The sequence below is a fragment of the Pelodiscus sinensis genome, chromosome 29 (genome assembly GCF_052426305.1).
Source record: "Pelodiscus sinensis isolate ZL-2025 chromosome 29, ASM5242630v1, whole genome shotgun sequence".
NCBI lineage: Eukaryota > Metazoa > Chordata > Testudines > Trionychidae > Pelodiscus > Pelodiscus sinensis.
In genome coordinates this window covers 8272965-8297122 of record NC_143080.1, presented here as the reverse complement: position 1 = coordinate 8297122, position 24158 = coordinate 8272965, and the positions used below count along the sequence as shown (strand labels likewise).

The 24158-nt window shown below is 49.3% G+C and overlaps 2 protein-coding genes across 2 annotated transcripts in view; both read left to right on the top strand.

Annotated features, from left to right (window-relative positions):
* DUSP3 (dual specificity phosphatase 3) overlaps positions 1-12518 on the top strand; it is a 51253-nt gene extending 38735 nt beyond the window's left edge. Inside the window, exon 4 of the mRNA XM_014574902.3 lies at positions 12379-12518. The gene's annotated coding sequence lies outside the window, so the exon portion shown is untranslated. The remainder of the gene's footprint in view (positions 1-12378) is intronic.
* On the top strand, positions 1117-14594 carry SOST (sclerostin). The gene is made up of 2 exons (XM_006125714.5): positions 1117-6141; positions 12379-14594. The coding sequence occupies exons 1-2, from the start codon at positions 5919-5921 to the stop codon at positions 12798-12800; spliced, it is 645 nt and encodes a 214-aa protein (XP_006125776.3). The 5' UTR covers positions 1117-5918; the 3' UTR covers positions 12801-14594.
* Positions 14595-24158: the final 9564 nt, after the last annotated feature.

Genomic DNA, 24158 nt, shown 5'->3' with positions numbered 1-24158 from the left:
TCTCCCCCTTTAGGTGGGATGGTTTGAAAACACAAGGGCAAGGTGCTGGGTGCCACCCAGAAGGCAATCCCCAAAGCAGCTTTAGGAACCAGAAATAAACGCTGCCCCAGCTGGGTGAGTTCAGCAGCATCCGCAGAGGGGGAAGGAACAGCTCAAGAAGCAGGGACATTGCTCTCCCTTGAGCTGGGGAACGGAACGCCTGGACAGCTTGTAAATTGTGAGCTGTCATGCACTGCTGGCCAGAATACCTGCCCTCGCCAGGTATTTCTCCCGCTCCAGCAGTTCCACGGCGCACCAGGTGTTACCCTGGCCGGGCTTGCTTTCAGCAGGTATTTGCACGTGTGTGTGCCTGCCTGCTGCAGCACCGGGCCCTAGACAACAGCATCAGGGCCTGCAGGGTAGCAAAGAATGTGGTGGTAGGTCTCGCCAGCTGCACCCAGAAACTCTGAGGATGGAAGCCAGGGGGTGCCCTGCCCCAGCACCCATGTCGCCATTGGGCTGAGCTAGCAGGGCTGCTCCTTCTGCTCACAGGGTAGAGTTGTCGGGCTGAAGGCGGTTCTCTTATATGCATAACACTGCCCTCTTCTATGTATGAATGCTAATACCATGCTTCCTGGCAGGCAGAACCACAACCTGGTTTTTTCCCGAGGCCCACCCTGCTTCATGGGGTGTATGAATGGCGGATGAGGCTGGAACCCATACTCACAGGCTTCATTCCTTGCACAAGCCAGAGGATGTGAATGGACTGAGGGAAGGGGCTGCCCAAAGAGGTAGGCTTGCCTTGTTGTTAAGGCACTAGACTCAGTGGTCCCTCTAATTTTTTCCATCCGTGTGTGGAATACATTTTGTTATGTGCACCGAGGCCTGGGCAGATGTGCACCACTCGTGGAAACACATGCGGGCGGCAGTGGGTGCTCTGCTAATCATCTGGGCAGCATTTGAATCTCTCCTGGGTGGCTGCCCAAGTGCTCAGTTTATAGGGCCCCCTGGGATTGGTGCTGCTTTTAGCAGGGGGCTGGAGTCGATGACCTCCTAAGGTCTCGTCCCGCCCTATGATTCTATGTCTAGACTCAAGATTGGGATTTAGGCCCTTTTCCTGCCTCATCCACAGATGTTGAGACCTTGGGCAAATTGCATAAGCCAAAGTTTTCAAGCGTGGTCTTTGATTTTGGGTGTCCCATTATTCCTTCTGGGACCGCTCCCCCCCCCTTCCGTAAGCAATGAAAATAAACATTAGCGCAACGTTTTAAAATGTATTTTCTCCTTCCAGTACGCATCCAGGAGAAAAGTGAGCTGTATGCTTCGCTCATTGCTAAGGGCAGGTTCAGTAAATGTGATGTTTGTACTAAGTCTGACATTGGCAAGGAAGTATATTTCCTACTCAGTCCATCCGTCTTCTGTGCTTCCTGCCATGGCTGTGGTCTAATCAGAGTGCCTAAGCCACGCTGGGGTGGACTCGGTTAGTAGTTGGGTTGGAGACGTCCTGGGAACTGCTGAAAATATAGTTGGGAATTAACTTTCTTGTAAGTCGATACTGAATTAGGCCAGGTCTATACTAGACCTGGAAGGCCAACTTAAGGTACGCAACTCCAGCTACCTAAATAACATAGTTGGAGTCAACATATTTTAAGATGAGCTTGGTGCCATCTTCGCAGTGGGAGACCAATGAGAGCAAACACTCCCGTCAGCTTCCCTTACTCCTCACGACTAATACCGGTGCCGACCGGGGTTATCCTCAGTGTTCGATTTAGTGGGTCTTTACTAGACCCACTAAATTGAACACCAGAAGATCCATCTCCGGCTCGGTAAGTGGAGACGTGGCCATAGTGTCCCAGCCTGGTGCTAGAGGGCACTTTGCTGCGGAAGGTGGCAATTTTCAGATGACATATGAAGCCAAAGTTTCACTCAGACATGACTCATTCAAAAATCACATGGTACTTCTGGCAAGAGCAGGTTGTTTTGTAGGATGTATCGTGCCAGGGCACCAGAGTTATGTAAAATATCTCTGGAGACACGAACCATCTTTCCTGCAAGTCTCAGCTGGGAAGTGCTCTCAAACCTAAGAATGGCCATGCTGGGTCAGGTCAACAATCCACCTAACCCTATAGCCTGTCTTCCAACAGTGCCTGGTGCCAGAAGCTTCAGAGACAATGAACAGAACAGGGTAATTTATCAAGCAATCCATCTCCTTGTCATCCAAGTCCCAGCATCTGGCAGCCAGCCATTTGGGTATTCCTGGAGCATGGAGTTGCGTCCTTGGTCAATTTGGCTCATAGCCACGATCCTTCGTGCGCCTGCCTCATTCTTTTGCAACACTCCAGCTCAGTGGTGGTAACCTATCACTCAGGGTGTGTCTACACAGCAAAGTTATTTTGGAATAGCGGCCGTTATTCTGAAATAACTATGGGAGCATCTACACAGCAATTCCGTTATTTCGAAATAATTTCGAAATAACGGACGGCTTATTCCAACTTCTCTAAACCTCAATCTACGAATAACGCCTATTCTGAAATAGCTATCTCGAAATAAGGCGTGTGTAGACGCCCCACTGCTGCTATTTCGAAATAGCCCCTCACCAGGGCCATTCTAAGTTATTCCTCCTGGGGCTCTAAATCAAGATCGCACGTCTACATTAGGGAAAACTGCCTCGAATTCATTTTGAGGCTTCCCTGCAGTGTAGACGGGCTATTTTGAAATAAGCTATTTTGGAATCGTGCAGTGTAGATGTATCCGCAGTGTCTCATGGCGTTTGATGGGCTATACAAATGGGAGATGTGATGATGTCTAATGAAAGTCACAACCAAGCCAGCTCTTTGGGCAAAATCCATCTGCACCTGCATATCTACAACGTGCATTGTCTTGAGGAAAAACGCTTTCTGGAAAAACGCTTTCTGGAAAAACACCGGCCTTGGACAGGCCTCAGGGTTTGGAGTGGATGTGCATCTCAGGGGTTAAAGCAGCCATTGCTTTGAATATTAGAGGAAGTTATTAATGAAAGCGCATCAGAGCAGAGTATGTGTTTATAGAGGGAAAGGCAACAATAGTGTTGGAATGTTTCTTTAACCGTCTGAAGAGAAATGGTTGGTGGCACTTCTTATCAAGGAATGATTTTCTGATAAACGCGGCACAAAAACCTTCATGCGTGAAGGAAACACGTAAAACTATGTGGCATCCCTCCACCTACAGAGAGGTGGTGGGTGGACAAAGACGCTATTAAGGAAGAGAGATTGAATGCAGCACCAGAAACAGCTGCGTTTACATTCTCCATGGGCACGTCCAGGGCCGGCTTTAGGAAGTGCGGGGCCCAATTCAAACAATTTTGACAGGGCCCCGCAGCAAATTTGGTTGACCAAAAAAAAAAAAAAGCACACAGAAGTTTCAATGGGAGCCCCAGGAATTTTGGTTGAGCCAAAAAAAAAAAAAAAACCAGCACACACAAAATCCCCAGCTACCTCCCCCGCCAAACACCCTGCCCCCCACACCTCCTGCAGTGCAGGCAGCCAACACCCCCTCCCGCAGCGTACCCGGCACACTTCCGGCTTCAGGGCGCGGGGCCCCTTTAGGCACAGGGCCCGATTTGGGGAAATCGGCCTAAGGCCGGCCCTGGGCACGTCCATACAGCTGGGCTAAAGTCGAATTAAGTGACGCAACTCCATCTATGTCAATTGCATTGCTGAAGTGGAAATAGCTCAACTCAGCTTTTGGTGCTGTCGACAGAACAGGAAGTCGAAGGAAGAGCACTCTTCTTCCAACTTCCCTTGCTCCTCGTGGAATGAGGGTTACCGTGAATCGGAGTAGGAAGTCCTCCAACTCGACATTATTTCGGAACAATGGCTTGTAGTGTAGACATGCCTGACGTTATTTCAGAATAACGTTAGTTATTCCGAAATAATGCTGCTATGTAAACGCTCCTCCTCCCCTCTCCCCTCCGTGGGATATTTGGGAAGGAAAGGGAAGATGCACCGAGTGAGACTTGTAAAATGGCATAGCTTCGGGGGAGAAAGAGACTACAGAGACAGCGCCACAAAATGGGGCAGCTGCCACTGAATCAGAAATGGATCATGTCCCATGCCCATCCATCTTATTACCACAGTGAAATCTGACCTCTACAGTACGTATATTGCCTGCATGTGACCCTTCCAATTCATCCAGCCATGTCTCCCTTATTTGTAGGGAGGTTACACCCGGGATGAATTTGCCCCAAATATTTGATGTATTAACTCCAGCAACACCTGTTTTCTGGCTTGTAGGACTGTCAGAATGGAATCCAAGCCCTAAGTGATTAGCCCTAAGTGGGCAGGAAGAAACAGACCCACCTGTTTTGGCTGTTTAGTAGGCAGCACAAAAGGTAATGCAGTCGGATTATGTGAACGAGTGCAGTTCAGTTATACTCTTTGTATCTGTTGTAAATGAAATAGATTCATAAGGCTGAGTTGGTCCGGGCACAAATTCTACTTCAAATAGGGCAGTGTGCAACATAAGAACATAAGAACGGCCGTACTGGGTCAGACCAAAGGTCCATCTAGCCCAGTATCCTGTCTGCTGACAGTGGCCAGCACCAGGTGCCCCAGAGAGGGTGGATCGAAGACAATGATCAAGCAATTTGTCTCCTGCCATCCCTCTCCAGCCTCTGACAAACAGAGGCCAAGGACACCATTTTGCCCCCTGGCTAATAGCCTTTTATGGACCTAACCTCCATGAAATTATCTAGCTTCTCTTTAAACTCTATTATAGTCCTAGCCTTCACAGCCTCCTCTGGCAAGGAGTTCCACAGGTTGACTACACGCTGTGTGAAGAAGAACTTTCTTTTATTAGTTTTAAACCTGCTACCCATTAATTTCATTTGGTGTCCTCTAGTTCTATTTAGGGAACTAATAAATAACTTTTCTTTATCGGCCCTCTCCACACCACTCATGATTTTATAGACCTCTATCATATCCCCCCTCAGAAACATACCCAGGAAACATACCCAGGTTTCCCCACACGGCAGCTCACTTGAAGCAAACAGCTCTTGGTGCCTTGGTCCTGTAGCTAAGCACCTTGCAAGTATTAATGTATTACAACACCTCATGCAAGAAGGGAGTATGATTGTCTGCGGCTTGCAGCTGGAAAACTGAGGCTTAGTGATGTGACACCAATCACCACACAGGAAATCTGCACCGGAGCTGGAACACAGTTGTCCTGCGTCTCTGACCAGTGCCTTCACCAGATCATTTGTCATCTCTTCTCCGCAGTGCAGCCATGGCTTTTAAACCACAGTTTAGCCACGCTCATGGATCTAAAAGTCAGCAACCCTCTCGTGGTGATATCTATGCCAAGGGCCAGTAGCAGAGGGCAGTGTCTAAAAATGCACCAACAACCCATAGGCAAATGCAACAAGAGAGGAACAGCCCATCAAGCTGTACAGTGTGTCGCCTCTGGCTCCTTCCCCCAATGTGTCTTTATTTTATAGCTGAAAATAGAAAAAGCACAGACACATGCTTCCAGGAGAAGTTATTAGGGAACTTAGCACTGAAACGGTGGGGAAATCAAATAAGGAAGAAGCATTTTTTTTTCATTGTGAAAATATTTGTTAGGCCGGTGACAAGCTGCAGACTGACTAGTCTCCCTGCCAGTATGGCTGTTCAGTCGACACCAGTGCCTGGCAGAAGAATGAAGCAAGGGATGAGTTTTTAAGTGTGTGTCTAAAAGTTGTAGACTGTTTTGGAGAAACCACCTCGCCTCTCCTCCCCCCGCCCCCATGTCCCTGCTGGTCTTCGGTGACAGATCTGGGATGAATGACTTGTCTGGCCCTTCCCACTTTGTGAAGTCATTGGCTGGCTTGGCTCTAAGAGGGATTTAAAAAAGGAGAATAATTTGCCTTTGCTTGGGATTTGAGACTGGGAGAGGGCTGAAAGGCTAATCTCTGGGCTGCCACTATGCAGATCTCTTGGGCTGCATGCTCCATCTGGGTGCTGATCCAAACGGCCGTCCGCTCGGTAGAAGGGTGGCAAATGTTTAAAAACGATGCTACAGAAATCATCCCGGAGCTCCCTGAAAACACAGAAACCCCGGCGGAGGAGACGTACAGCAACAACAACAACACCATGAACCAGGCGAAACACGGGGGCCGGCAGCCGCCGCAGCCTCTGGATCCAAACGGTAAGAAAACTAACCACGTTGTATTGCAGCCCCCAAACCTGGCAGCATAACTTCCTGTGGGGATTTCTGTTCCTATGCTCGTGTGTCGGGTGAGGAACGAACACGGGATCCAGCGCTGAACTGCTAATGCTGTAGTGGTAACAAAGTCAGTCTCCTCTTTAGCTTGTGATTTGCGACGGCATCTCTTAAACAGAGACGAGTAATAATGGTTATGACCCACCAGGGAAATAAGATGTAGCCATATCTAACTCTTTTGCATTTAATTATCTGTAGGTGCTTCCAAGCCCGCTGCATAATAGTATCTCAAGGTCTGTCCTGTGACCAAAGTGACAGTGGCTTTTGGACAAGCATAGATGCAGTGTAGCCCTGTAAAAGTATCAGAAATAAGTAGCTTAGGAGCTGTGAGCGGAGTGGCTGCGAGATTGAGGTGTATGATGCTGAACTGGCCCGGGTGAAAGGTGGCAATAAAAGATATTTTGTAGCCAGTAATATGACCTGATTTGCTGCTGTCCTCATGCTGTAAACCGGGTGAGTGGGTAGGAGAGCATTGTTAAACCTTCACGGAGGAGCACTCCGGTGATGGGTGTTAGATCAGAGGAGGGGAAAATGCTGTTCTTCTTCTAATCTAGGCAGACTCCAGCAGGCAATGGAAGCCTATTATTAGCAGTGTGAAGCTTTCCCCGAGGGAATCCACAATGCTATAGGCTCAGTGGGAGTCGCATGTATTCTCTTGGGAGCTCTCAGTGGGGTAGAGCTGCTACTTGGACGAATAATTTAAGGCCACGTCTACACGAGGCAACGATTTTGAAATCGGTACATTTGACTGACAAGCTCCTGATTGAACAAAATCGAACAAGCGTGTCCACACGACGGGGAAGCCTTGAAACTCGTCCGAGGGAGGCTCCGCTCATGTGGACGCGCTACCTCAGACGTAGAGCCCCAGGAAGCGCTGGGGGGTAAATAGTTTGAATGACTCTGGGGAGTAGCTATTTCGAAATAGTGGCACCGGCGAGTCCACCCGACCGTTATTTCGAAATAGGTATTTCAGAATGAGCGTTACTCCCGATGAAAAGCGGGAGTACAGATTTTGAAAGAAGCAGCCCGTTTTTTTCAAAATAGCAGGCTTGGTCATGTGGATGCTCCCCTTATAAATTCAACTGTGGGGGGGGGGGGGATTATTTTGAAATAAAGTTCTAGTGTAGACCAGGACTAAATAGAACTAGCCACATCAAGAGGCCCCCTGAAAGAAACTTGGCATGGTCCCACAGCTATCTGCTAAAGATCTGACACCACCAATGGCTCAGAAACACAAGTGCTTGGGCCTGCTGGTGAAAGGTGCCAGATTGACCCCCCCCACCCCAGACTGAAATGTATGTGGTCCCGGAGCAGATGCAGGGCAGAATGCCCACACCCACCATGCCTTGCACCTTTCACTTGGAAGGGTCTTCTCTCTTCTCCTGAATGCTTGGACGGCCCCCCAGGAGAGATTCAAATGCTGCCCAGCTGATTAACAGAGAACCCACCACCACCCACAGCCAGCAGCAAGTGTTTCTATTGGTGGCGCATGCGCACATGCCTCGGTGCGCATCACAAAATTTATTCCCCATCACGACAGGGCACAATTCCCTCCTCCCAGCCCAGCCCCATGGAACGCTCCTGCCCCGCCCCAGCGTTGGCTGCCCAACCTAGCAGCAAAGCCAGCATCTTCAATGGTGGATTTAGTCCTACAGTCAGGAAAAAAGTCTCTCTCGCTACCTTAGTAGCAGGGAGGCAGTTAGCACAAGTCTGACAGGCAGGGACCCCTTAGGACTTGGAAGGGGGGGATTTATATTCCAGGCCCCCACCCCCCAAAGAGACTTGGGCTTCTCTCAAGGAATGCTATACACTTGTACGGCTGCCTCAGTGTCTTTCGTAGGGGTCGGGGGGGGGGGGGGGAGGACTTAGTCACAGTGGGAGCCGGGTGGAGAAAGGACTCAGTCACAGGTCAGATGTCCCCACCAGAAATGAGGCTCCCTGAGACTAGTGCTGAGGTGGGTTCAACATGCCCGTAAGCACAGGGTGTGTGTCAACAGAAGCAGCACCTGGCTCAGGCATGGCCCAAGGTGTCTAATACATCAGCAGCACCCCACTGCTGAGTTGGCAGAAAAGGCCAGAGTCCAGAGTATTAGGATTACCCAAGTGAAAACTTAATTTCTTAAATGCTCTGGCTGAACCACACAGCATATTTGCACAGCCACAATTCCCTCCCAGACTGCCATGGGACGGGTGTATCGTTACATTTGTGCAAAGTGTTTTACAAAGTTGGGGCGGAAGTCTGGACAAAGAGACATCGAATAACAGAATCCTAGAACTGGAAGGGACCACGAGAGGGCATCAAGTCCAGTCCCCTGCCCTCACGGCAGGACCATGCACCATCTAGACCATCCCTGACAGGTGTCTGTCTAACCTGCTCTTATAAATCTCCAGTGATGGAGATTCCATAACTTCCCTAGGCAATTTATTCTAGTGCTTCACCACCAATTAAGACATTTTTCCTAATGTCCAACCTAATCTTTCTTTGCTGCATGTTAAGACCATTGTTTCTTGTCCTATCATCAGAGGTTAAGGAGAATAAATTTTCCCCCTCCTCTTTGTAATACCTTTTTAGGTACATACATCCAGAAAGCAGAGCGCTGGTAGGTCCAGAAAAAAACCTGCTGTTTTTGTAGCATAGGGGAAGATCCTTAAAAATTCACTAAGAGAAACATGTGTCTAAAAATATGACATCACTAAGACATTTAGGCTACGTCTACACTGTGCACTATTTTGGGATACTTCCGGTGTCCCGAAATAGCTATTCCATGTCTTGACAGCATGCCCGTTATTTTGAAATATCTTTTGAAATAACGGCACACTAGTCCGATGTTCCTGTAAACCTCATTCCATGAGGATCAAGGGACATTTCAGAATAGTGGTTTATTTCATAATGTCGAATTACAAAATAAGCTATTTCGAAATGCACTCAAAATAAGCTACGCAATTTGGATCAATAAGTGGTTGCCACAATTAAAATAGTGTTTGTGCTACGTGTGTTTCTTTTGCTTGGATGAGAGCAATAAATTGTGTTCATATAGAGAAAGTTCAAAACCTTATTTGCTAATCAGCCTTTGCAATCAATGTTCATACATTAGAGCTAAGCATGTTGATTGAGCAAAGCCAGAAAGGAGCCCTGTTCCAGGTTCTGATAAGAAATGCATCTGAAGTATAAATTATTTAACTGGAACGTTCTTTGCTTTTCGAAATCCTTAGAGTTAAAATCTCACATTTTCTACAGTTTCCCTTGCTTCTGGTAATCTGTAAAAGCACAAGCCAAAGCCTGGTAAGGTTTCTGAATTGGCAGAAGATGCCTTTCTCTGGTGGAAGGAAATGACATGGATGCTGCAGGATTAGAACCGCGAGGGAGAGGCCTGGACCGCCAATTGAGTGGTGAATTAAGGGGTGCTCTGAGAGATGGGAATTAAGGCCGGCTAAGTGAGGGTACAGTGGCAAAAGTGCAGCAGAATTTGGCTGTGAGAATTTTCAATTCGATTTTCACCAAAACTCTGGACCAAGATTAGCTCTTGCTTACTCCAGGTGAAGTCTGGAATGAGTGATGGAGATCAGTGGCGTTAAACTAGTGTAAGTGAGAGAAGGTTTTGAACCCATAAGTGGCTTAAAGGAGGAAGGAGTGGAGTCTGTTGATTCTCCGACATTGTTGGAGCTCACTGGACTCTTCCTAATCTGCACCAGGGGAGCCACCATAGATGGCATCACAAGGCCACCATCAATATGAGGAGCCCCTACCACATCCCAAAATTGGAAATGCAAAGAGGGGAGCTTAAAGCTAAGGTTACTCCTGGGCTGCTCCTCCTCAGCCAGCCGCTCAGGACACACAGCTCAGACGCACAGACAATTTCTAACAATCTATAGTTGAGAGTTTATGCACAGAAAGTTGGGCACTCGATAACTAGCTGCACCTGCAGCCCACCCCCTCTGAGTCGTGTGGTCTGACTCCAGAATCACGTGGGTGGAAATGAGCAGAAATTATTTCTTTATTTCTGCCCAGAGCGGGCAACGCTTCGGAATGCTCTGATTCCTGCCTCAGCTTCCTGCACGTCCCCTTGGGTTCCTTTTTGATGCCCTTGTTTTCCCATGTCACACCTGATATGCCTTTTCCATGTGGGGTGTATCTCTTGGATAGACAAATCCTAGAAGGTTTACCCGGCGTTGCTCGGATCCTGAACTCAGATACGTTTTGTTTTGCTTCATTTCGATCATTGCTCTGGGTTGGGGCTGGGGCTGAGGGGCTCAAGATGCAGGCGTCCTCAGGGAGAGGGGACAACCCTCTTTCACCACGGCAGCGTGGGGCCAGGTGAGAAGCGCCCCTTCATGGCTGCTGAACGGGCACAGTCGGGGGAAGGGGTGCATGTCCTCAGGCTGGGAGACAGACAGACACACAAACAGACAAACTCTCTCAAATACATAGTAGAATGCTGTCCCTTTCTCCACCTCTGCCCCCTGCTGGCCCAACGGGGTTCTAGCCGTCCTGGTTCCCATCTCTGCCCCCTTACTGCCCCCTTGTGGTCATTATAAAGAATAACTATCCCTGCAAGCACAGCCCTTCCTTTCTGTTTTTACGAGCAACAATGCCATTCCAGGCACATCCTATTGTCCTAGCACAACCAAACCCTGACCGTGCTTTGAGTTATGCTAATGGGACACTGCAGACCAAATTTGGTGGCCTTAGCTCTTACCATTTAGGAGCCATTCTCGAACAACCAGACAGACAAATGGATAAACTCTCTCACGTATATCATAGAATCATAGAACCATAGAACTGGAAGAGACCTCAGAAGGTCGTCAAGTCTAGCCCCCTGCTCTAGGCAGGACCAATTCCAACTAAATCAACCCGGCCAGGGCTTTGTCAAGCCGAGACTTAAATACCTCTAGGGATGGAGACTCCACTACTTCCCTAGGTAACCCATCCCAGTGCTTCACCACCCTCCTAGTGAAATAGTTTTTCTTAATATCCAACCTGGACCTCTTCCACCACAACTTGAGACCATTGCTCCTTGTTCTGCCATCTGTCACTACTGAGAACAGCCTCTCTCCGTCCTCTTTGGAACCTCCCTTCAGGAAGTTGAAGGCTGCTATCAAATCCCCCCTCACTCTTCACTTCTGCAGACTAAACAGGCCCAACTCCCTCAGCCTCTCCTCATAAGTCATATGCTCCAGCCCCCTCATCATCTTGGTTGCCCTCCGCTGGACCCTCTCCAATGCGTCCACATCCTTTTTGTAGTGGGGGGCCCAGAACTGGACACAATACTCCAGATGTGGCCTCACCAAAGCCGAATAAAGGGGAAAAATGACATCTCTGGATCTGCTGGCAATGCTCCTCTTAATGCAACCCAATATGCCATTAGCCTTCTTGGCTACAAGAGCACACTGTTGACTCATATCCAGCTTCTCATTCACTGTAACCCCCAGGTCCTTTTCTGTAGAACTACTACTTAACTGGTTGGTCCCCAGCTTGTAACTACTATATAGTAGATTGCGCTGTGCCATCCCCTGCAGTGCACAGGTGTTTGAAGGCAGGGTTTGGTGTAGAGCCAGCCTAATTGTTCAGTATCTAATGGAAAGAGAAGCAGAAGTTTTTTTGTGGCAGTCTCAATCTTTCTCCCGCCTGGGGTACATCAAGACTACGTTTTTCTATCAAAAAAAGACATGCAAATTTGGCGGTAATTTGCATATAATCTGATAGCTTTTTTAAAAAAATCAAGCAGTTTAGATGCATTTTTTTAAAATCTTTTTTTGAAAGAACCTGTAAACCTTAATTTTTGAGGAAGAAGGTTCTTTTAAAAAAAAAGGTATTTTTTTCAAAAGAACCGCATCTAAACTGCTTGCTTTTTCAACCCCCCCCCTTTTGAAAAAGCGATCGGAAGAAGATACGCAACTTACCGCCGACATTGCATATCTTCTTTCGAAAGGAAAACGTAGTCTAGACCTACCCCTGGTGAGCAGCTCCCTGGGTAGGAGAGAACTTTCCCTGAAAATTGCAGGTGATGCTTCCTTGACTTCCCGTCTCCTTCTGGGGTTTCCTAGTACAATTATGAGTACAAGTGGGCTGGTTTTGAGGCCTTGGTGCTGGATTTCAGCTGCCGCAGGAGGTGAGAGGCAGCGCTGAACAAGAAGGGTCACTAGTTTGTTTTCTCTTTGCAGATGCTTCCGATTTCACCTGCAGAGAGCTGCGCTTCACCCGGTATGTCACTGATGGGCCCTGCCGCAGTGTCAAGCCCATGAAGGAGCTGGTCTGCTCAGGCCAGTGTGTCCCCTCCCACCTCCTCCCTAACTCTATTGGCAGAGGGAAATGGTGGCGCCAAAGTGCCCTGGATTACCGCTGCGTCCCCGCGCACGCCCGGACCCAGCGCATCCAGCTGGCCTGCCCCGAGGAAGAGACTCGGACTCACAAAATCCGAGCGGTCACCGCCTGTAAATGCAAGCGCTACACTCGCTACCACAACCAGTCCGAGCTGAAGGAGTTTGCGAAGGAAACCGCCCGGCCTCCGAAGAACAAGAAGCCGCGTCTCTCCAGAGCGAGGAGCAGCAAATCCAATCAGCCGGAACTCGAAAACGCCTACTAGAAGGTCCCTTCCGAGAGGTACAGCCCAGCAGCTCTGGATAGTTTTGCATTTCACCAAATGGCAGAGACAGGCCACAGAGGAAAGTCCTGAATGCAGTGGTCTCCCATTCCTCCTTCACGGCTAGGTCAAAGGCTCTCGTAGTCCAAACCGATCAGATTTTAGCAGCTGTGGTCTGATGAAAGAGAGAAACTGAGCTGGTGGGAGCAGCACCTAAATTCAATCTGCAAGGAGCGTGCGCCGGGGAATTTGCATGGGGTTTTGTGGTGTGCACACTACAGAAGGCAGAGGAAGCAAAGGTTTTATTGTGACTGTTCCGTATATTACACTTTGCAAGAGGTCGTTATCCTTAATTTGTCTGAACAGAGCCTTGAAGGTCCTCTCTAAAGTCCGTCAGGCAGGACAGGAATGATAGTAGGGAAACAACAGAAGAGTCAGTAATCTGTGAGTTAGCATGAACAGCACGTCCTGCTTTGGGCAGGGGGCTGGACTCACTCCCCCGGAGCATCTGGCATTAGCCACTGTTGGCAGACAGGACCCTGGGCAAGATGGACCTTTGGTTTGACCCAGTGTGGCCGTTCTTATGTTCTTATATTGAAACCAATCATGCTCACATGCTAGAGTGTAAGGCAGATGGCCCATGGCAGCTCCCTTCCAAGCCCCATAACTCTATCTTTTAAAGTTATATCATAGAATCATAGAATCATAGAACTGGAATGGACCTTGAGAGATCATCAAGTCCAGTCCCCTACCCTCCTGGCAGGACCAAGCACTATCTGGATCATCCTTGACAGGTGTCTGTCTGACCTGCTCTTAAACATCTCGGCTGCGTCTAGATTGGCATGATTTTCCGGAAATGCTTTTAACGGAAACGTTTTCCGTTAAAAGCATTTTTAGAACAGAGCGTTTAGATTGGCACAAACAAAATACAGGACTATGTATTTTGTTTCAGCTACACCAGACTAACATGGCTACATTTCTATCTCTAGATTGACACAGACGCTTTTCCGCAAAAAGTGCTTTTGCGGAAAAGCATCCGTGCCAATCTAGACGCGCTTTTCCGCAAAAAAGCCCCGATCGCCATTTTCGCGATCAGGGCTTTTTTGCAGAAAACAAATCTGAGCTGTCTACACTGGCCCTTTTGCACAAAAGCTTTGCGCAAAAGGGACTTTTGCCTGAACGGGAGCAGAATAGTATTTCTGCAAGAAGCACTGATTTCTTACAGTAGGAAGTCAGTGCTTTTGTGGAAATTCAAGCAGCCAGTGTAGACAGCTGGCAAGTATTTCCGGAAAAGCGGCTGATTTTCCAGAAAAACTGGCCAGTCTAGACACAGCCCTCCAGTGATGGAACTTCTACATCCCCCTCTAGGCAATTTATTCCAGCGTTTAACCACCCTGACAGTTGGAAGTTTTTCCTAATGTCCAACCTCCACCTCCCTTGCTGCAATTTAAGCCCATTGCTCCTTGTCCTATCCTCAGAGGCCAAGGAGAACAATTTTTCTCCCTCCTCCTTTTAGATACCTGAAAACTGCTATCATGTCTCCTCTCAGTCTTCTCTTTCCTAAATTAAACAAGCCCGATTCCTTCAGTCTTGCCTCATAGCTCATGTTTTCTAGACCTTTAATCATTTTTGTTGCGCTTCTCTGGACCTTTTTCAATTTCTTCACATCTTTTTTGAAATGTGGTGCCCAGACCTGGACACAATACTCCAGTTTAGGCCTAATCAGCACATAGCAGAGCAGAAGAATGACTTCTCGGGACTTGCTCACAACATTCCTGTTAATGCATCCCCAAATCATGTTTGAAAGACTCCAGGAAAAATATGTATGTCCCTCAAGCAAACGACTTCTAACACAGCTAAGTAATTTTATCGTGGGGGCCAACAGGATCACAGGGTACTGAGTTTTGCCTTACTCCTCCCAAAGCAAATTGACTTTAGCATCCCCATTGAGATGACAGCTTCTTAGGTTCTCTGTTCTGCAAAGTTTGGATCATCTGACCATATGCTTTGTTGTGCTGGACTGGGCATGGCAGGTTCTGAGGGCAAGGGGCTGGTTCGACATTGGCGTGAGCCTCTGCTAATTTGAAAACCAGCGAATTCCTTCTGAGAAGTCATGGCAATGTGCTGTCCAGTTTGACAGTGTCTTTCCTTTTAAATAACTTCACACCACTCATACATGTGTTTGTGTTTTTACATTAAAGCGTATTATTGGAAAATTCATATTCAAATGCTGTACATATGCTGTAGGACTGCAAACCGTACTCTCCCAGCATCCAAAATGTGGATGGAAAATAATTTCTTGCTGTTCTTATTTTCTGTGTAGAGTTAACGTACAAATCTTGTAAAATGTGAGTTTACCACTTTGCTAGATTTTGCAATGATTTTAAGTGGAACCAGAATCTAAATGTGAAAGCTATTGTTTCAAAGAGTGAATTATGTATTTATTTTCTCATGTAAATTATTTATGCTGAGTTTTTTTTTCCTTGTAGAGAACGGGAAGTAGTACCGCTTGCAAAATGTTAGCCTGTTGGTTCAGATTTTAAATATATTGTGAATAAAGTAGTGACAATGAGTAACTACAGCAAAGACTTGTGTTAATTTTTAAGTCACAGGGCAAAGAAAGCCTGATGCAAAGGTACTGGGATCTGGTCGGTGTTTCCTCTAAGTTGAGCACTTGGACAGCAACCCAAGAGAGATTCAAATGCAGCCCAGCTGATTAGCAGTGCGCCCGCTGCTGGCAGCCTGTGTTTCTACTGGTGGTGCGCATGCCTTGGTGCACATAACATATTTATTCCGCATTTGGATGGAAAAAAATTAGAGGGACCATTGGATCTGGCTCCCCTAGCTGCAGTGAAGTCCATTATGAACAACTGGTTCAACATACCCCTCAATCTTAGAAGCAAATTCTTCAGTTCCCAGGAGTGACCAATGTGGGCAGCACAGTGCTCTGTTATCCTAGTCCTCGGTCAGCTCCCTTGGACAAATCACAGCACAGAATAAGCTGTGGTTCCAACCCAGGAAGCATACTTCTCTGCCATAAAGCATCGGGGGCTTGAATCTGCTCCCATAATGCCTGACCAAGGTCACTAGGGAGACAGAGTCCCTGAGCTGCTGTCTCTACCACACCAGACATTTTATGGAGAAGCTTTGCCTGGGCAGTGAAGTAGTTCAGAGAGTTTTTAATCTCTTTCATTTCTCTTCCTCCTCGGGGAAGGAAAGGCTTGGTGGGATGCCAACAGGCCCCTGTCGTCTGCAGGCGGAATCAAACCTAGGACCTCTGTAGCTTACAACACGCGACACTAGCTTTCCACATCAGTGCAAAGCCAGCTCCCTGGTAGGTAAGGCTGCAGAGCAGGGGTCTCCAGCCTTTTTAAGCATAGCTCACTTTTTGAATTTAAGTGCAATCCAGGATCTACCTCAAACCCAAACACTTTTGCCCTGCCTCCTTCCTGCCCCTTCTCCAAGGCCCCGCCCCTGCTTATTCTATCCTCCCTCCCCCATCCTCACTCACTTTTATCAGGCTACGGGCAGGGGTTTGGGGTGCAGGAGCGATTCAGGACTGGGGCCGAGGTTCGGAATGCGGGCTCCAGCTGGGCACCACTTACCACAGGTGGCCTCTGGGTGGTGGTGCAGGGGCCTAAGGGAGGCTTACCCCCACCACTGGCCCTGCACCACTCCCAAAAGCAGCTAGCAAACTCTCTTCATCCTGCCCCCTCTCTGCTCTGTGGAGATGGGGTACAGAGCGGAGGGAGGAGCACCCTGACATCAGCACCCGCCCTTCCTCTTCAGGAGGCTCCCAGGGGTGAGGGGACCTCCAAGGCAGAGGCCAGGAGCAGCATGGTAGTGCTGAAAGGGGCAGATGAAGTGCCACCACTTGATAGCCTGTCGGCCAAACCAGTCAGGATCACTTGTCAAAGGTTCCAAGATCTGCCGGTAGATCCTGATCAACTGACTGGTGACCACTGCTGTAGAGCACACGCATTATTCAACCTGTAAGCCATCTTGGTGCTGCTATATGGGACAGTGCACCACATCCAGGCGGTATTTGCAGAATTCAGCTCCCTGCTGAGTGGGTTATGCCTCCCAGCTCACACATCCCCCAGCGGCTAGCGCCACCAAAAACCAGGAAGGCCGTGAGCTTTCAGGTTGTTCCCAACGCCTTTGTTGTGAAAATGGGGGAAAGTCCTTTGTATTCAGAAGTATTGGAAAGTCCGTTGCTGCTCAAGCAGAGTCCCCCTGTCGGCTCTCACGTATGCACCTCGGCTGCCCTTACAGAATATGGAAATTGCATCCATGTGTAACCCAGAGGCACTGAGACAAGGGACAACAGCTTTAACAGAGCAGCAGCTGGCTTCTAGCTCATGTTGTGGCAGCAGGGGGGCCTTAGTCCCCAAGGTTGTAGGGTCAATTCCTCCTGCTGACAGGCTGTTGGCTTTACAGGGGAGAGCTTGCTCAGGATGAACTGTGGGGAGATCTCAGGGTGTATCTACCTGGCTCTGGAATAATGGCTGTTATTCTGGCTAAACAATACTAGCGCCCACACAGCAATTGTGTTATTTTGAAAGAAAATCGAAATAATGGAGGGCTTTGCCTGATGTTGGCAAACCTCATTCCACGAGGCATAACGCCGCTTCCACCCTGCCACCGGCTACAAACCCCATCTCAGGCAGCTGTTACCCTTCAGGGTCATTACCTCTGCCGCTTTGTACTTTCCCCATTTTTTTTTCCGAGTCACAGCAGTGAGGAAGCAAAAAGAATTCTCCCACGTACCAACCCTGGGACGTCCCGGATTCCTCTTTGCTGCCTGACATTCATTCATTACTATGGCTCATCTCTATCATGCATTGATAAAAGCAGGATTTTTTCCGGCGGCTGTGGTGTTTAGTGAAAGAGGAACAGTCATGTGGCACCAACAATCCGCTGGCCATGCCAGCGCCTTGCGTGATTCACCTTTTGAGAATCGTCTGCTTTCGTGTCTATCCAGTTAAGCCCCTGGTGTTCCTGAGTGCTGGAAACCGGGTTGCGAAACCCAGGCCATGCAGAAGGAACAAACATGCATTTTGTTTTTAGCAAGATGATGTCAACTTATAATTAGCTTGTTGCACTCAAAGCCGTGCAGCATAGAGGCATCGAGAACAGCTTTTCCATGGTAAACATGCTCAGGAGGCTTAAATTAACGCAGAATGTATTTATATGTACCTTGAGTTTAAATAGAGCACGATGCGCAGGACTAACCCGAAATTTGAATAAACCAACACTCTCCTTAATAGGCGAGTAATGCATCCTGCTTTAAAACTAAACCTCAGTTTAAAATAAGGGTGGCCTATGGCAGTGCTCTGATCCATGCTACCCAGGTACAAAGCACACAGGCCCTGCTCCTCTCGGATCAACTGAGCAACTGAATTCCTGGCCAAGGGCTCACAAATACAGCAAGTTGCAGAGGAGCCAACCCTCCCCCCGCTTTTGTGCCACACACGTGGCTGGAGCTCTGCTCTGTCTCCTTTCCACTGACCCTCCAGGCTGCTGTTCCTCTGCAGTCACGGTGCCAAGCTTGGGGCTGGGTTCGGGGCGGCCGGTATGCTGGGCAGGGGAAGGCGTTGCCTTTCCCAAACTGCCAGGCATGGCCCTACACACACGGATGTGTCTAGACTACAGGGTTTTGTCGACAAAAGTATCCCTGCGTCTACACGCCCCCCGAGTTCTGTCACCATAAATGTCGACAGAACTCAGCAGTTTTGTCGACGGCGGTAAACCTCATTCTACGAGGAAGAACGCCTTTTGTCGACAGAGTTCTGTCAACAGGCGGCATTATTGCATCTACACTGTCCTTTGCGCTTACACTCTCGTGAATAAAGCGGCTGCTTTCTTGACAGAACTGGATGTACTGTAGATGCTCTTGTCGACAGAAACTGTGTCGACAGTATCTGTCGACAAAGCCTCTGTCGACAAAAGCCCGTAGTCTAGATGTACCCCAGGATGCCCACTGGAGGTGGAGTGTGGTTCCCCCCAGCACCCAACTTCGCTGTGATCTGGGGCCAGGGAGGCTGAGGCCGTGCAACCTCCTGCCTCCCCCAATCCTACCGTCACCCACCACCCATCTTTGGATTCACCAAGGAATGGAGCAAATGGTTTGAAACTGAGCTCTGGTGGGAAATCAGTCATTCAGCCCCTCCCTGCCCGGAATGACCTTCCCTAACCTTGAGCATCAGGACCTTACTTCTCTGCCAATGAATGAAAATAAAATTAATATTTAAAATGGGGTGGGGGGAGAAGCAAAACCGAAGAATCAAATCAGGGTGAAGCTCAAATACCTACACGCCAAACCTGCTGCATATTAGAATAGAATCGTAGAATCCGAGGGCTGGAAGAGACCTCAGGAGGTCATCGAGTCCAGCCCTCTGCCCAAACCAATATGAATTCTTAGTGCCAACAGAATGCCAGGGGGTTAACCTGGCCTTTGCCACGCAGGGTGTTCTGGTTAAATTACACTGCATGCCGTATGGGAAGCAAAATGCTGGGGATTTGTCTGTAAAGTGACAGTCCCTCTGGTGGTGCTGCATTAACGATAAGGCTCACTGGTGGAGCAGAAGGAATCATTTAGCAGATAATAAGGTGCAGGACTTGTAGCACTTTTAACCACCAAAATGTTTCACTTATTCCCTACAGCCCCTCGAGGAAGTGGGGTATGATTAACAGCCCTATTTATCTCTGGGGTAGCCAAGGCACTCAGCGGTCAGGTGACTTAGACAGGGCCATCCCCTGTGATCTTGAGCAGAGTTGGGATTGAAGCGAAATTGCGGCTGGCTCCCACTCTTATGTTCAGACCACTAGCCTGAGGGCTTGTTTACACTGCCCTTTGGTGACAAAACAGTGAGCGCGTTTACACTACAATGTGACTTTGGTCTGGAAAAACACCCAGTTCTGGTGACAAAAACCTTCCACCCCTGCGAGAGACTTTTGCCTTTTCCCCTCCCTTTATCGTCGACAAGGAGCCAATGTGGACTCTGCTGTTTGTTTCATCGAGAGACCTGGCAATGCTCCATTGCAGTCGTGGGTGCCGAACGGTTCCTGAAAAGCAAGCCCCTTTCAGCTTTCCCAAGAGCAGAGGCACCCGCCTACGCCAGCCCCTTTTGAAAGCCTTGGCCAGGGAGTTGCAGACGGAAAGAAAGCCAAAAGCTGCAGGGCTGGCACGAGACCGACATCGCACGTGGCTTTCGCTCAGAAGACAGGCTAAGTTTACTTGCGTAGCGCCAACAGGCAGAACCAAACCTGCGACCCCCGGAGCTTAGTGGGGGAGTCTCTACAGCTTGAGCGAAAAGCCAGCTGGTGCTCGGCTCAGGCCATCACGCAAAGCCACTCTTTCTCCCTGTACGTGGCCTCAGTGCCACAAGATGGGACAGTGAACTACACCCCGTAGGCACGTGGGTTACACTTGCTTCAGGCACTTGCCCCTATCTCTCCTAATCCCGCACAGCCCTTCCTTTTTCCTGGCACTAGTGTACTCACGTCTGCACTGGTAGAATGGCTCCCCTGACTTCTGTAATGTGAACGTCTGTCCCTCTTGACTAGCTATTCAGGGAAAGCCCCAGACCCCTATGGGTGCCCACAACACCTTGACGATGGGTAGGAGACTGGTTTGCTAGCTCTGCCATTTGTCATGCTGACCAATAGCTGCTGCTCACTCTTCTTGTGCTTCCTTCCGCGTCTGTCGCATCTGGCCTCCTGGTGACTCTCATCTTATTCTTAGGTTGTAGCCTCTTCTGGCCAGGAATTCTCTTAGTCGCGGACCACACTTTGAGAACCACTGTTCTATCTTGCAGGTGGGCCGCAGGCTCAGGGCTTGATCCCCCCTGCAGTGGGGAGCCTGTGCTGGCACTCCGGCCCCTGCTCCCCCCAGCACTGGAGCATCGGTGCTGGCTTCCTACTGCAAGGGTAGAGGTGAGCCGCATAGGCCGGATCTGGTTCCCGGGGGCAGGATGCAGCTTCGTACGTTGCCACTCCCCCTCCCCCCGACTGGAGAAATGGCAGCGCAGGAAACCTCTCACCTGGAGGCTTTCCCTGCTGCTCCCATTGGCCAGAATCATGGCCAATGGGAGCAGCGGGAGGTGTAGAGCCAGGTGGGCACCCCCGCCCCATCCCTTTCATGCCCAGATCCTGCAGCCCACACCCTGCTCCAGCACCCTTCCTCCTGCCAATACTCCTCTCCTGCACCCTACCTCCTGGCCAGACCCCACTCCCTCATCCTGGCTGGCTGGTTGGTGGTCCGCGGACAGGTCTGCATTGGACAGATGGGCCACGGGCCATAAAGCCTGAGAACCCCGGTCTTAAAACAATGGCGCCCTGAGCCACGGCTGGGGTTCCTTCAGGCTATGGATAATAATCTCCCAGCGAAGTGGCCCCATCTAGACCACTAAAGTCAAGCCTAGGTGTTATAAACCTCCTCTTTCCAAGACTCCCACGTCTGTCAGGCCCAGCGTGCGGCACTAACCCTGGCCAACCACTGTCATTCACGCTTGTCCATGCACTTGCAGGCCTACTCGCAAGCCAGGGAAGAAACGTTTATTTATTCAGCCGGTTATCAAGCCCCTAAATTAAACAGACATCTTTATCACATTGCCAGCCATTTAATGCTTGTGGTGGGAGGTTATTTCGATGGCTTAAGAAAACAGCTCAACGCTGGCTGAATAAATAAATGAGGTCGCGCTTCATTCCGGCTACCAGATTCTTTGGTGTGAAAACTACCCTGGGGAGAGGCCCCGGGACACAGTGGCTCCTCTGAGACTATTTACATCTGGCACATTCTCTAATCTCTTCTTCCTTCCTTCCTTCCTCCTGTCTATTTCCTTCCCTTTCACTGTGATATAGGCCAGTATTTAACTCTAATGCTTCCAGCCTGCATCACATGCTCTGCAGGTTGGGTGGGTATTTTTTTTTCAAACCAGAAATAAAGCTCAATTTAAGATAATTGCTCTCCCATTTGGAGGGGTTTGCTATTTGCAGGGCCTTTTTTTTCTTCCTCCCCTTAGTCAAATTAGCAGGAGAAGTTGGCTCTAAAAGTGACAGTGCTGTTCTAAAATTGTTCTTCAGCGACAGGGAGGTGCTTCAAGTCTGAAGCTTTTTCAGAAGAAAAAAAAAAATCTCTCGGTATCTAGGAGCAAGCCTGACTTTCTTAGATAGCCCACTGCAAGAAGCGAGCGAGTTCATGCCCAAATCATAGTGCAACTACTACATAGCACAGTGGCACTCTGGGTGCAGGGGGACCCCTGGGCTAATTTAGCGACACTGATGTATTAGCTGGGACGTGGATTTGTACAATGCACTTACCTTAGGAGTTGCACTGGTGTAGCAACTCAATGCAGGTGTCCCAAGGAATGGCATCCTTATAACTTGCCTCCCTCATCAATTCTTAGGAGGAGATGGAAGGAGCTGAGTAATGTATTAAAGAGCTTGATGTGGGAACCGCCCAGTGAAATTCTGGGACTTGAAAGAGCTCAGTCCGAGCTATTGCAATGGCCTCTTCTGCCCTGGAAAGCCATGCACAGCAGCGGCAGCGGGGCTTGCAGAAAAACAATCGTAAGATGGGAAACTCGGGCAATCAGCTTTTGGGGGCTTCTCCAAAATTAGCGTCACCCACTGGGGTGGGACCCAGATAATGAGAGTGGCAATTATGTGCAACATGCTTGGAGCAGGGCCCGCTGGAGATAAGTGCAGGCGTCTCTACCCCGCAATCTCTCTCTAGGGTTATGTCTACACTGCACCTCTCTTGCAAAAAAGCCTAAGCAAATGAAGCGCACATTAGCATATTGCTGTGCTTCATTTGCATAATTAATTAGGGCCCGATTTTGCGCAAAAAGGAGCTGTGTAGACGGTTTCTTTTTGAGCAAAAACCCGCCTCTTGCGCAAGAGCTGTTCTTCATTTTTTCAGCTACTTTTTGCGCAAAAGCCTCTTGTGCAAAAACAGCCCCTAATTAATTAGGCAAATGAAGTGCAGCAATATGCTAATCCGTGCTTCATTTGCATAAGCTTTTGTGCAAGAGAGGTGCAGTGTAGATGTGGCTTAAGTCGGGGAGGGCAAATACTGGCCTGCGGGCCGGTTCTGGTTCTCAGGGTTAGCCTCTAATGGGCCGCCACCGCTATATTAACCTGCTTCCCCACAGGTAAGGGTGATGGCATCCCCCACTGGCTGCAGACAATGTTCCTGCTAAGGTTCTCCATATATGTGCGGAATACATTTTGTTATGTGCACCAAGGCATGTGCAGATGTGCACCACCAAGAGAAACATATGCTGCTGGCTGTGATCAGCTGTGGGCATTCTGCTAATCTGCTGGGTGGCACCTGCATCTCTCCTGGGCAGCTGCACAAGCACCCACCTTACAGGGAACAGGGAATTGCTATATTAACCTGCGCCTCTGCAGTTATGGGGGATCGCTGCTCCCATTGGCTGCCACTTGCCGTTCCCAGCCAATGGGAGCTGCAGGAAGTGGTGTCCCAGTCCACACAGCTTCCCACCGTTCCCATTGGCTGGGAACGACACTCGGCAGCCAATGGGAGCAGCGATCACCCATACCTGCAGAGGCACAGGTAAATATAGCGGTGGCGACCTACCACGGGCTAACCCTGGTGAACTGCTCCTATTTTATTGCCCACCCTCTGCTCTAAATGGTCTCAGTGCCTCTAGATGGGCCAGACTACCATGCCCAGGTAGGTGTGGGTTACTTATGCAAAGTACACGTTCTCTCCTCTCCTTCTTGCCGACGGTCTGACCTCGGCAAAATCCTGTCTGGCCTCTGTGTGACTTTGAAAAAGTGCAGCAGCCGCAATAAACTAGCCCGATTGTGAGTCTCGGAGCCACCCTGCTAGCTCAGGGGAGAAGTGCCTTTGGAGTACGTCTATTTGTGCTTCCAACAGGAAGAGGTGTCCCCTCCGCTGGGCCATGTTGCTGCCTGCAGGATCCCAGATTCTAGCTACACTCCAATGCCACAAAACACTCCCATGGGTGTTGGAGTCCCAGGGACTTGTTAGCTATGCCATGGGGCCAACAGAGACGTCCGCACGGCAGGTTTGTGAGAAGGATCTAAGCTGGCTGCTGCAGGAGGCTCCCCGTGCCCCTTTCCCTTGTGCAACACAGAACAGGGATTAGGCTCCAGACATGGTACAGGCTCCACTTTGCTCTCTGGAAGTTGATCAGAGTTAGAACAGTAGCCAGGTCTGCGCATACCGTCCCAGGCTGGCTGTGGGTTCGGCTGGTGCTGCGAGTTAGTCTCATCTTCAACTCCTAGGCTTCCAGGGTCGTCCTGGGAGCTAAATGCAGACTGGTTTTCCAAGCTCCATTTTCTTCGCTGAATGTTTGGTGTGTGTGT